Source organism: Egretta garzetta, unplaced genomic scaffold (genome assembly GCF_000687185.1).
Source record: "Egretta garzetta isolate BGI_Z169 unplaced genomic scaffold, ASM68718v1 scaffold491, whole genome shotgun sequence".
Classification (NCBI taxonomy): domain Eukaryota; kingdom Metazoa; phylum Chordata; class Aves; order Pelecaniformes; family Ardeidae; genus Egretta; species Egretta garzetta.
Window position 1 is genome coordinate 143,138 of NW_009258684.1, and position 12,474 is coordinate 155,611.

Here is a 12,474-nt window from a genome sequence, read left to right on the forward strand (position 1 = left end):
TCATTTTTTTTTTTTTTGCTCTGGCAATCTAGCAAAATAAGAATGCGTGCTTTTCTTATTTGGGTATTTGTGAACGGTGTCATCGTCTTCCCTGCAGAGTTGAAGGGCTGTTGCCAGTCTGGGGGATATTTTGGGGGTTTTACAGACAAAGTACAGTAAAGTGTTTCTGGATTTGACCTTTCCACCGTGCCATCCAACATTCCTGTTTGGTTTGGTTTTAAATTGATGCTTATTTTGATGAATGATGAAAAGACCATTTGAGTGCACTAGAGAAAGGTGTATAGGCTCTGATTACTTGGGTTTATCACCTTTATATGAACTTTGTAATGAATAAAACATAAGAAAAAAATCTCATTCTTCATAAGAAAATCTTACTTGCATAAGGTTCTCTTATAATTAATTTTCATACCTGGTAAATCAGTGGCTAAACCAAGAGATTTTTTTCAATTCATTTTCTATAGAAAAAATATATTTTGCCCTAGCTGACCAAGTGCAATATCGTCCTCTGTTTGCCCGTGCTTCCGTCTTCCATAATTGTTGTGTTTTGTCTCAGATGGAGTCCAGGTTTTATAGCTGACTTCAGTGAAACAATTTACAGTATGTGAATTTACGAATATATGTAAGTCTTTATGAGATCAGGCCCTTGTACGACGAGATTATAAGAGGCATCAAAAGCTGCTGCTTCTGTCTGTATGCATGCATGTCTACATCCCACACGTGTAGCTCACCACAAAACAGTGTACTTTCACACTTCCCAGGGAACTTTGGAAGGCGCTTTTAGTAATTAGAATTTGTCAACTCTAGGAGTCAGGATTTCTGATCATATTTAGCATGGGGGTTGCTGGTTTATAAGCATTGGAAGAATTGTCAAATAGCACTGTTTATGTGCAATATTAGAGCCATTATTGCAAACGTACGCACCACCAGATGTCAGCAGTTCTCAGCAGACAGCTGGAAAGAAGCTGACCAATCAACTGAACTGGGAATACAATTTATTTATTTATTTATTTTTGTCCTAAGCACTGTCTCTTGTGGTGTACGGTTGGTTCAGCCTTAATCAGTGAGTTCTTAGAAATACAGAACCAGAAGCTGCCCCCAGGGTTGCTGTACAGGCATGAAGAAGGCCTTTTCCATTCCTGATCCATATAGACAGTCTTGTTTGCTCTCATGCCAGTCTCTGTAAGTTCTCATCTCTTCACGCAATGCTTCTCATTCTTTTTTAATAAACTTAGCAAATCAGCCTACAAAAAAAACATTACCTCCAACTTTTAATTCTTAAAGGTAACTTTAAGCCCAGAAGAGTAATGGGCTTTTGAACATAATTCTAATTTCAAATTGGTTAATGTTTCTAAGGAATTTAATAGTAGTTATTTCTATGGAGCACTGCATAACTATACTGAAGATCAGTATGTGCAAATTGAGGTTATAGCTCTTCATGTAGAGGCTCAGTGGAACTATAAACACATGCTGCTGTTCTAGGTCCTTTCCTCTTTTGTCTTTAAAATCTGTACCCCCCCCCTTTTTTTTCTTTTTTAAAAAAAACGATTTTTCATAAAGCTTGTAGAGGAAGAACATTATCAGCATGCACATATTATGAAATCACATTTTTTATATACGTATTAAACAGATGTTCTGTAACATTTTGTCATACATTTTCATTTTCGAAAGAAGGCAGCAAGATATTTTTCATACTTCCAATTTATATGATAACAGTGTAACCAAAGTCGTGATTTGTTCTGGAGTCTGTAGTCTCGGTGGTCTCTGCACTAAGAACACAAGCAGTTTCCAGGATTATTTGCCCACAGCTGGTTGTATTTTCTGTCAAACCGATCTCGTTTTAAGGAAAAGATGCTAATGGCAGCATATTCTCATTAAGGAGTTTTACTGTAATAGGTGCAAAAATATTCCCTACCTCTCTTCTACAGACACATAGCTTTGAAGCACAATCTAGACTTTCCAAAGAGAAGAGCTGATTTTTGGAATTGCAAAAAACCCCGTAAAATTTCTCCATGTTGTGAATGATTTAATCTTTTAAACTCATCTCTACCGTGTTTTCCAAGTTTGGAAAGACATGATATTCACAGATTTTTTTGACCTAATATTTGAATATTTTTTGGTACGTTAGAACATGATAGAAGTGCAACTTTTTTTTTTTTCCTGAGCTTCCAGTCATCCTACTTTTACAAAGAAAAAGATAATTTTTCCTTAATCCTTGCCATCATTTATTTGTCAGACAGGTCACCTGGTGCTTTGACTGTGTAAGTTTTATCTTGTTATTCCTCTTCAGTATTACTGACCTGGAAAGGACACCTAGTTGCTAATGTGAGAGCTTTATCTTACAGATTACTGCACCAGTGTATATGTGCTTGGCCTTCCTGCTTTGTACGTCGGACCTTTCTTAAAATACCCCTGAGCGTGCCGTTGATCAGAGGACGATCTCTGCCTTTTGAGAGAAACACAGGCAGGATTGTTTGTTTTAGTAATACTGATCTGAAATACATCATTCCGACATCGGATGAAGCAGATGAGCTCAGTTGTGCTTCCCCATCCTCTGTTTCTGTCACAAGCTGTATTCTCTCTATGTTGAAGTGGCAGAGGAACTGAAAATAATGTTGGAAATTCCCAGGCGTGTTAATGTGCCAGATGCTGACTTCAGTGTGAAGCATTCAGTATGAAAGAACCGGTAAAAATGAAAGTTACCATTTAAAAATCGGGTACTTCAGATTTTATAGACTAATATTAGCTAAATTTCAGTGGTATCCATACTATATTAAAGAAAAAGCATGCATCACTGCGTAAAGTGAAGGTTTAAATAAGAAACGCTGTTGGTGCGGGATACAGTGGAATTGTGGAATCTTCTGACTTGGAGACCTCCGTCCATTCATTAGACTGTGCTGGCTTTCAAGGAAAGCGGTGGCTTACAGAGGTGCACTGATGAGACAAAGTTCTTTTCTGCAAATCCTGACGCTGATAAATGCAGCTGGAAAAATGGCGCTCGCTGTTCCTTTAAAAAACATGGGAGCAGGGCTGGGTAGAAAAGGGGCTTCTCAAGAAGTGTCGCCGAATGCAAAAATTGGCTTCTCCAGAACTGTAACAGATGGAGAGAATTCATGCCACTGTAGAAATTAGTTCAGCTTTAGGAAAAAAAAAACCAAAAAACCTCACCAGAAGCAATGCAGAGAAAAAAACGTTTTGTGCCTGTGTGTATGCGTGGGTACAGGTATAGATCTGTAATCTGTCACATGTGTATGTAGAAAGGCATAGCGATACATCTTTAGGTGAGCATTCGTGTATGGAGAGAAATATAAACATGCATCGCTATGTATCTGTAGAGAGAACTGCAAGAATTCTTACGCTGAGAGGGACAAGAAGATACAATGGGAATAAAAAAAAAAAACCCACCAGTGACTGTGAATGTTTTGGTTTTCTTTTTTATTCGTTTCCTGTGTGCTGTCAGAATTTGAATTAACTGGCTCCCTCCTCAGAAAAGACGCGGAGGCTATTGCAGACATGTCATTGCAGACATCTGCTCAGTGTGCACTTGAGCAGGGATGGTCAAAAAGAATAATAGGATTTTGGGTCGTATTGAAGAAAGGATAGAAAATACAATATTCTGTAGTATTGTATGAACATGTACTATACCCATGTCTTGTTTATGGTATTTGCTTTTGCCCACATTAACTTGAAAGGGCAGTTAAGATTAGAAGAGATTACCTTTGTTTGCGAGAAGAGCTTTGAAGACATGATCTACTTGCAAGAAGAATGATAGAAGATATCATAAAAGCATACAAAATTAAGTTAAAAGAATAATTTTAAAAAATTCAGTTTCTAATGTTCATCAAGCTTGAGCTGTAAAACTTCGGTGCCTGAGAAAATCACAAATTGAAAATCAGTGTAAGAAAAGATGTATTTGGTTAGTATGTGTCAGAGCTTTGCAATTTGTAGCAATGAGAAATCATGTGGAAAGAAGTTTTGTAACCATTTTAAAGAGTTCTTCCCCCTTCTCCTCCCAGGCACTTCAAGAACAAGTAGAAGAGTAAGTAAAGTAGAAAATAAATTGGAAAAAAATGCTTAAACAGATGGTCCTCTTACTCTAAGATGCAGTCACCGGTACAGTGGTCTCGGGTATTGTTTGAAACATCAGAAAATGATCACTGTTTGAAATGAAATATTTCAGCTGATGAAGCAGCAGCCTCCTTGGGTACTCTGAACGCCTTTCTGATGCTCCAGGATATGTCTGGAGAGCTACCATTGCTGTTACAGCAGAGGGCAATCTTGAAATAGAATCATATTGGTAATGATTTCGATTTCATTTCTAGCCTGTATGAACATTCAATCTTTTGAGGAAGTAATTAGATCATAAGACGCGTTTAAGACAATTAATATAATTGTTGTTGTCATCCGATAGCATGTATTTATGCTACTTGGCAAAGAAAAAAAAAAAAATCACTTACAAATATCTCTTACCCACTTTGGAACCTTGCTGATTTTTAGTGCCATATGTAAAGGTTGGTACAATTTGAAGGCCTTCACTTGCTCCACTTGGATCACTTGTTCGTGGCCCACGGGCAGATGTTTCTGACCTCATGGTGCAACGTTCTGATTTGACTAAGTACTTTGGCACTGCTCTGGTCTGCATACTTCCATATAAACTTCCTCTTACTTTGATCATGCTTTTGCCAGCATTTAATCGTTTTGCTTTATCTTCATTTTTTGTTCCCTCCAGGTGTTTCACTGTGTGCATTTTGAGTGCCCAGCACAAAACAGTACCCACAAGGATGAGTGTAGTAAGGAAGTGGCAACAACAGAGGTGGGGACTGGTGGACAACAGCTTGTTTCTCGCCCTGTTCGAGCTGCAAGCACTAGTTCCCTGCATTCCCCTCCTGGATCCACCTCGCGTTCACATGCTCACCAACCGTAAAGGAGATTGAAAGGGAGCTTTTGCAGCCCTGCTGACGTTACATGAAATGATTCAGAACCTTCTTGTGCTGGCACCTTTTCTTTCTTTTTCTCTGTGAACAATGGGGACCATGTCTGAAAGCTGGAAATGCTGAGATGGAAAAGGCTTTTCCCAAGGACGTGAAGAGACTGCTTCACTCTCCTCAATTTGTTCAAATCAGGCTGGTCTCCAAGGGGGGAGAAAATAGATCTTCAATCTTCATCAAGTACCCCATTAACACCCTACCTCTCTAATCTAACCAAGGCAAGGAGAACAGAAGGAAATAAAAGGCAAAGCTACAGTGGAAATCTAAAATGACTCGAGCAGAATGGAAAGCATATGAAATAAGTATTTGTTCCCTGAAGGCTTCCATTAGCAAAGAAAATGTTTATGGAACACGTCAGTCCAGAATATATGTTATTTTTAAAAGTTATTCTTCATTCATATTCCTTTGTGACTAGTAATCTGTTTTCTAAATTGTTTTGACTCTCTATTTCACTTTGTCTCTTATTTTGGGCTGCAGCAAATGCTGTGCAGTAGATTAAGGAAGTATCAAACATGTTTACCTGCTGAGGTGCAAATTTCCCTCATTCATCAGTGGGATGACAAGAAAAGCCTTCATGATATCAACAAACTAATTAACGGATGCGATATTAATCTTGACCTTAGTTGACTTTTCAAAGTACAAAATTATCATTTCTTAAACTCAGAAAGGAAATTCCTAAATCAAGCATCCGTCTTGAAGAAAACCATGTTTTCCACTCCTGAATATGATTGCTTAAATTTTACCTGTATTTCTAAGAAAACTTGCAACAGATGATCAGAACTGTTTGCTTTAGAAAAGGAGAACTGCATCTGGTCGCTGACAAGCAGAATACAAAAAGAATTTGCAGACACTTACTTTTTCCCAAGAAAAAAAAATGTTTTACAATCTGGAGCTAAAAATTCAAAGGCGGTGTGTGCATAAACTTTTCTCACAATCTTCATAAAAGATGATGGTTTTACACGGTATTGTAAAAGATCTGGCTCTTACTTTACAATCACAGAATTCCTTATCCATCTATGTCTGTCTGGATGACGTCGCCTGCTGCTTTGTTTATTCTAGGTCTTTCCACGCTGATGATGACGCAGTCTCTTACCCTCCAGGTCTACGTGACTTTGAGAAGAGCTCCACGTTGGTCTTTCAGTATGGGATAAAGTGATTTCGTATTAAGACAAATGCTGATGTAACTGGCAAAATTGATTAGGAGGGTTGTTACTCCTCGCAAAGTATATTATACTGGAAATGTCAGCTATCCAGCTTTATGAACTTGGAATTTCCTGTGGTGACAAATAGCCTTGTCAGAAGAAAACAAATCTAGTGTAGGATAAATACGGTTCTCCTTTGCATAACTATAGTGATAAAATGAGTTATATCAACATAGCAAATAGTATGTTAATTTATCACACTACTTAATTTGAAAGAATTTCCCTGTTGGATACTGGTAGTGCTAAAACCAGGAAGAAATATAACAAGTGGTAGCAATGAATCAGTAGAAGCTTTGAAGGAGAAAAGCTTCCTTTTTCTTGTTTCAAATAAAATTCATTAGGCTTTATCAACAATATTACAGTATTTTTCATTGCCAAGCTGCAGTTGAGTTCTGACATTTGCATACAGCCCCCTCCCTTCCCACCGCTGTCTTCTGACTCGTGAATGTCTGTCGGTGAAGATGCGTGCCCGTTGCGTTCTGTACAGCTTATAATGTGTGCCACAGCTGCCCCGGCCGGGCTGGAGTTTGGGGGCAGGGTGCTGCTCCTGACGGCCTCTTCGTCTGGGGTGCTGATTACCTTACAGCTTAACGGCCTTCGAGGCATGAAAGAATTGAGACCAGCTACTGGGGACACAACTCTCTTTAAGTATAGGTCCAAAAAGTTGGATTTTTTTTTTTTTTTTTTTTTTTTTTCCCCCTTTGGAAAGTAAAACCAGAAAACTTTTCTGTTCTGGCTACAATCCGTGCTGGAACCACTGAGATGCATGGAACGTCTTGTCTGCGGCAGGGAAGTCCTTCTGTGTCTGTGGTGGTATTTCTTTGCAGCTTGATCAAACAAGTTTGCTTTTCTCAAGCTGTGGATAAGCACAAGGCATAACTTCCTAGCTGGTAGTCTTTAGTAGTCACCATTATAGAGACCTGAACTCTGCTGGGTCTTCTAACGCTACCCGCCTACAAACGTCCCTAATGTATGTATGGGTCTCTGTCGTAAACGTGGTGTCAGGAACATATTACTAGTGACAAAGGAAGGTACTACACAGAATTGTGGTTTCGTGTGCTTTTTCTCATTCTTTCTAATTATTGTCTGTATTTATTGACTCCGAATTTCAGATGTAGTTCTTGTACTTTCTTCTGAAATATTTTTTCTTTTTTCCTCTTTTTTTTTTTTTTTTTTTTCCTTTCAGTCGAATTAAGTTGTGCTGTTATGGCTTAATGTCAAGTTTATCCGAGTGATGAAATGCTGTCGTTATTCAGAACTGCCTTATCACTTACTCATATTTTATTTGCAACAGGGTTAGAGCAGAACTGACCGGGTATTCACTGCTATAAAATAGACCCGTTGTTAGATTTCTACGTAATGGAACCAACTGTATTGTCACTAGTGAGCCCTTATTTCTATTTAGTACTTTAGTATCTTTAAATCCCCCAGGCCTCATTTTCTCAGCTTTTCTTCCATAGTTTGAATTCAGACTTAGGCTCAACCCATATGGAGTTCAACAAAGCTCTTTCTAAAGTCTCTTTATTTAATTAACTTATTCCAAGTGCATTTAGAGGATCTGTATTCACAGAAATGGATGGCCAAATATCAACTCCTTAAAACTGATCTATCTGGGAAAATTAATTTCTGAAGTGAGCAAAAATTGTGCAGCTCTGTTTTCAAGCTATTGCCAATCAGCTCTATATAGTTCCAACAGCATGTTAAATGGAATTACAATGAGAGAAGTGAATCAGAATCTAATGTAAAAGACAATACAGAGGAGGAATCACCAATTTGGTTAGGGAAGGAACTGTTCTTCACTGCAGTTTCCTTCCTTTAGAGCTCCATTTCTTTTTTTTTCCCCCATGAAAATCAGTTTTTCTTGTTTATTATGACAACGCATGAAAGAGCTCAGTGCTTCTCAGCATTGCTGAAAAATTCAAATTCATTTAATGCATCTTCATCTTTACTAATGTTAACATTAAATTAGAGAATTTTCCGTTTAGCGTCTGACTTGATGAGAGCTGGTTTCCATGAAGGAAAGCAAAAGATGTCTATAATTGTTCCGCTCTTAAGTAAATTAAGTTTTCCAACCAAATGCATGCGAGCATCTCCTCATTATTCAGCGATGTTTTCCACACGAGCGTCAGTGCGGAAACCAGAAGGCAGAGGTAACGGCATTCGCGTCCGATTGTCGTGTGTGCGCGTTAGTAGTTCTGGTTACGCAGCGATGCCCGCTCAGAGACACTCAATAAGGAATTAGAACTTCGATGCGAGTTCACAGAAAGTCGACATGCCATACATTGCATTTCTCCGTGAAAGTATTAATTGGCTTCTATTTTGCCAGGTGTCAATACACTGTCGGACGGACAAGCGAACATGGGTAATTTTGTTGTTGTGGCTGGAGCAGTCAGCAAATAATCAGAACCAGTAAGGCTTGATGTATTTAAGAGTAAATGTTTAGGCTTGGATGTCATTATATCGGTTGTCAGAGGACTAAGCCATGCTTCAGAAATAATAATTCATGGATCCCAGAGGATGCTTGAGGCCCAGTTCCCATCCCCATCTCTTAATTAATGGTGTATTTAGGTTAGAATCCTTCCTTCTCTCTGAACCAGTTGTTGTCAGCTGTACTACTTAAACTCAGCTGTATATAGAAGCTCCACAAAGCTTTGTTCAGGCTACAAAAATAAAAGTCCTGGGTCAAGTTTTAGGAGTACCTAAATATTCATATGTATGTGTTAAATTGAGTTAGTAGCTAATTATTTAGCTTGACTTTAGAACAGGTTTTAAAGCTCCAAAACTAAAAAAAAAAAAAAAAAAAAAAAAGAAAATCTGTGCAGGCAGGGGTGTGGAATGCTACGGTTGTCATACGGCAGGAGGCTGACGCTATCTTACGCTTGCTTAAAAAGTGCAAATGTCTGAACAAGGTGTGGGCAAGCAGGTCCACCGCTGGCTTTTGCCCCGTTGTTAATGATTGGCAATTTGGCTGCAGCGAGGTGTGTAAGAGAGCAAGTTAATAAAGATGGGGGTGCAGTCCAACGAGCACACCTATATTCCTCGTAGCTACCTTGTGTGCTACGGCTCGCAGGGTTTTCAGTGAGTCTTCATATGATGACTTTTGTTACCCGCTCAGAAAAACCCGGCGAGCTTTTCCTTGGCCCTTCACAAGCCTTCGTTGCAAAGCTCTGGCTGAGGTGATGTTGAAGTCCCACCCGTGTTCCATGATAGAAGCTGGGCCTGTGATGTTGAAAATGCTTACTAGAAAAATAGTTTTAAAGTCACCGTGCAACTTTTCTTAGGTAAAGAAAGCCCAAATTTAAAACTGTAGTATAATATGAGGGAACTGCAGGTATCTGTCGTTTACCAATAGACCGACTGCCAGTATAACTACGTACCAGTTTTATAATTCTGTATGTGTTTAATTACTACGCTATGTACAGATGGTGGACGGAAGCGAAGAATCGGCTCCGCGCACCCTTGGCGTTAGACACAATCACCCAACCAGGCATCAGAGAGTTACTTCTTTTCCCATTCCTTCCAGCCTGATAGAATAATACAGCTCAGTGTTCTGAAAAAAATTATAATTGATCCATTACATAAACGTCGTGGGAACTGAAGTTCAGATTATCTTGGCTAAAAATCTGAATGAGTGGTGACTTCACCCTGCGCAGGCGTAAGCACCCATCCAGCGCCTCCTGCTGCTTTAGGCCCTGGGCTATCGTAGAAGAGGAGAGCTGCGCTGGTTGGTGCAATGGAAGTTCCTTTCCTCATTAGAACTTTTACTCATCTATTCCATAATTTATCATCTCGGCACGTCTATTCTCTTTGTGCAGACAACCATCCCTTAGTTAAAAGAAGGTAGCCCAGTTTCTCATGTTTTTCAGAATTATCCAGTGACTCCTGAAGACCAGCAGATACCGCCTCAGTCTCTGTTAAGTAGTCTGGGGAATTTACAGAACTGACCTGTATGGTCTTTGACAGCAAATGCGATGTGTCCAAAGGTGGCTCCTGAGATGCCAAGTTGAGCAGTGTTACTGTTCAGATGAGGACTTGGGCGTCTAAAACTGTGTGCCATGGAATCCGAGTGAATAGTAGTTACCGCAGCTTCTTTCTCGCGCGCCTACCAGAAATAACTCATTTCCTTCATTTTTGGTCTACACCGCCTCTCTGTTGTCTCTCTGCTCCTGAGCTATAGCCGCTAGGTGATTTATGGTTAATACCTAGAATCCAATAAAGGCGTTTAACAAAAGATGTTAAGATTTTTTTGGCTGTGCAGTAAAATTTTAGCTTGTGCTTTTGAAGCACGGTCAGGCCACAGAATTGGTTTTTTGACATCTTCTATAGCTGTCTGTTGGGGGTTTTTTTACTTATTTTCAGCTGCTAAAAGATAGTAGAATTCTTCAGAGGAATTTCTCATAGGAATTTGTCACGCTGAGAAACAGCTTTTGAAGCAATGATGGCGGGAGGTGTTCTCCCCGTGGAGAGCAGGAGCAGATTTCTTCTCCTTTCCCCAGGCCGGGATCCCATTTGTGTCATTCAGTAAGTTTGTTTATGCCATTTTTAATAAGAAGGGCATCAGTGTTGCATGACGTGGCTCTAATTCGGGAATTCTGTCACTCATTTTGAGAGGCAAATACTTTGAGTGAATGTTTTTATGCAGTAATACAAAGTTCGTGGGACTCGGAGGATTCGATCAGAAACTCTTGGCAGCAAGAGCTGGAGTTGCAAGGTGCGGTTTGGGGGAGAGGCTTGCATGCGTGCCTCTGTGTGCATACAGCTAAGAAAACAGATGTGTTACCCAAGTTGAAGTGACTGTTTGCAAAGATGTGTTTCTACATGGATTTTTTTTTTTTTTCTTAATTTAGGGGACTTTGTTAAAGAATCTGTCACTCATCTGAACGTGAGTGCTTAAAAGAAAGAGGAACAGAATGTAGGGAGCAAGGCTTTAGTCGTTTTTATGGGAAGAGCAACACAAAGATATGATTCTTGTGGTCTGAGCTAGTTCTGTTGGTCTCCAGTCCTCACAGCTCTTACTTTTTCCTACATGCTTCCCCCAATCTGCTTGTTACTCCTTTTCTTTTCCTCCCTACCTAGCACCGTGTCACTGCTGCTGCTGCATTCCCTGGAAGTTTCCTCCAAATCCTGATATGTTCAGGATTTTTTAAATTTATTTATTTTTATCTGTCATATGCTGAATAAAATATCCTCATTCCTGGTTGTTCACATCAGATTTTAAAGGCAACTACCACTAGGCTAGTGAGCAAAATTCAATTTGGCTGTCTATGGATATGGGAAATATTAGCCCTTTTGGAGCTTTTACTTCCATAATCTGTTTGTTACCCTTAAAAGAACAATCTTAAGTAGTAGGTCAGTCTTTGTGGAGGCTTATCTACGTTAAGGTTAAATAGAAATGTAATATTTCTCTCTCTCCATGATGCACCAGACACACGCCTGCTCGTTGTGCGTTGCTCCATGTATTAGTTGTACATCAGTGCTGGTTTCTCAATAAATTGCATCATCAAAAAAGAACCTCAGAAGAGTTCCGAACTCCTCAGCGTTCCTGCGTGAAGGCGTTTCACCTCTCTGGAGACCCAGAGATCCCACTGAGCACGGGGACGCGTTTTGCAAAGTACAGCGTCACGTTACAATTCAGTGCCCGTGTCCGTTAGCCTTGTCCAAGATCTTCTAAAATTTTCTTTCCTTTCTGCTTTGCTCAATTCCATTATTACCATTGGTTTTCTTTCTGAAGTGAATGTTCATGGTGTCCCTTCAAAGATCATCGATTGAACCTAAGGAGCTGGGGTAAATAGAAATTTAGCTTTTCATGAACTTTTTCCCTCATTTCTCTCAGTGCCCCTCTTTCTTGACAGACAGGAGTATAAAACTTCATGGTTAGGCTCCCCTTCCCTGTAGCAATTACCGTTGTATCTTGAAAGCTTTGTGCGCTGAATCCCTGTCCTTTCTCGTATTTCCTAAACGCAGAGTGGTTCTAAACTACCTCAGACCTTCTTGTGAACAGAGGTACGAGTTTCAGCGGAAGTTTTCAGGCTTTGTCGTGGTCCTTGGATGTTGTTTCAGTGCCTGTGTATGCAGCGAGATCGGCCTGCCAGACCCTGACTGTGTTTTCAGGAACACTGTCTCGGGTGGGATACGGCACTGGGATGCGCTCGCCGCCGCGCCCATTCAGGCTCATGCTGATGCCTCTTTCAAGAAACACTTTTTAGGAGCACAGCTTCTGATATGGAAAATGCTTCAACTTTCTGATCTCAGCTTTTTGAAGGAACATGATATTGCCTGCACTGGAA

At 39.9% G+C, this 12,474-nt stretch overlaps 1 protein-coding gene across 2 annotated transcripts in view; it reads left to right on the forward strand.

The window, feature by feature from the left end:
- BTBD9 (BTB domain containing 9) overlaps positions 1-6,645 on the forward strand; it is a 133,269-nt gene extending 126,624 nt beyond the window's left edge. Inside the window, exon 11 of one of the 2 annotated variants that reach the window (XM_009648961.2) lies at positions 4,727-6,645. In XM_009648961.2, coding sequence (XP_009647256.1) covers positions 4,727-4,921 — 195 coding nt within the window. In that variant the 3' untranslated portion in view covers positions 4,922-6,645. Of the gene's footprint in view, positions 1-4,013; positions 4,050-4,726 lie in introns of those variants that run through there. The other variant, XM_035888699.1, reaches the window with a different exon arrangement.
- Positions 6,646-12,474: the final 5,829 nt, after the last annotated feature.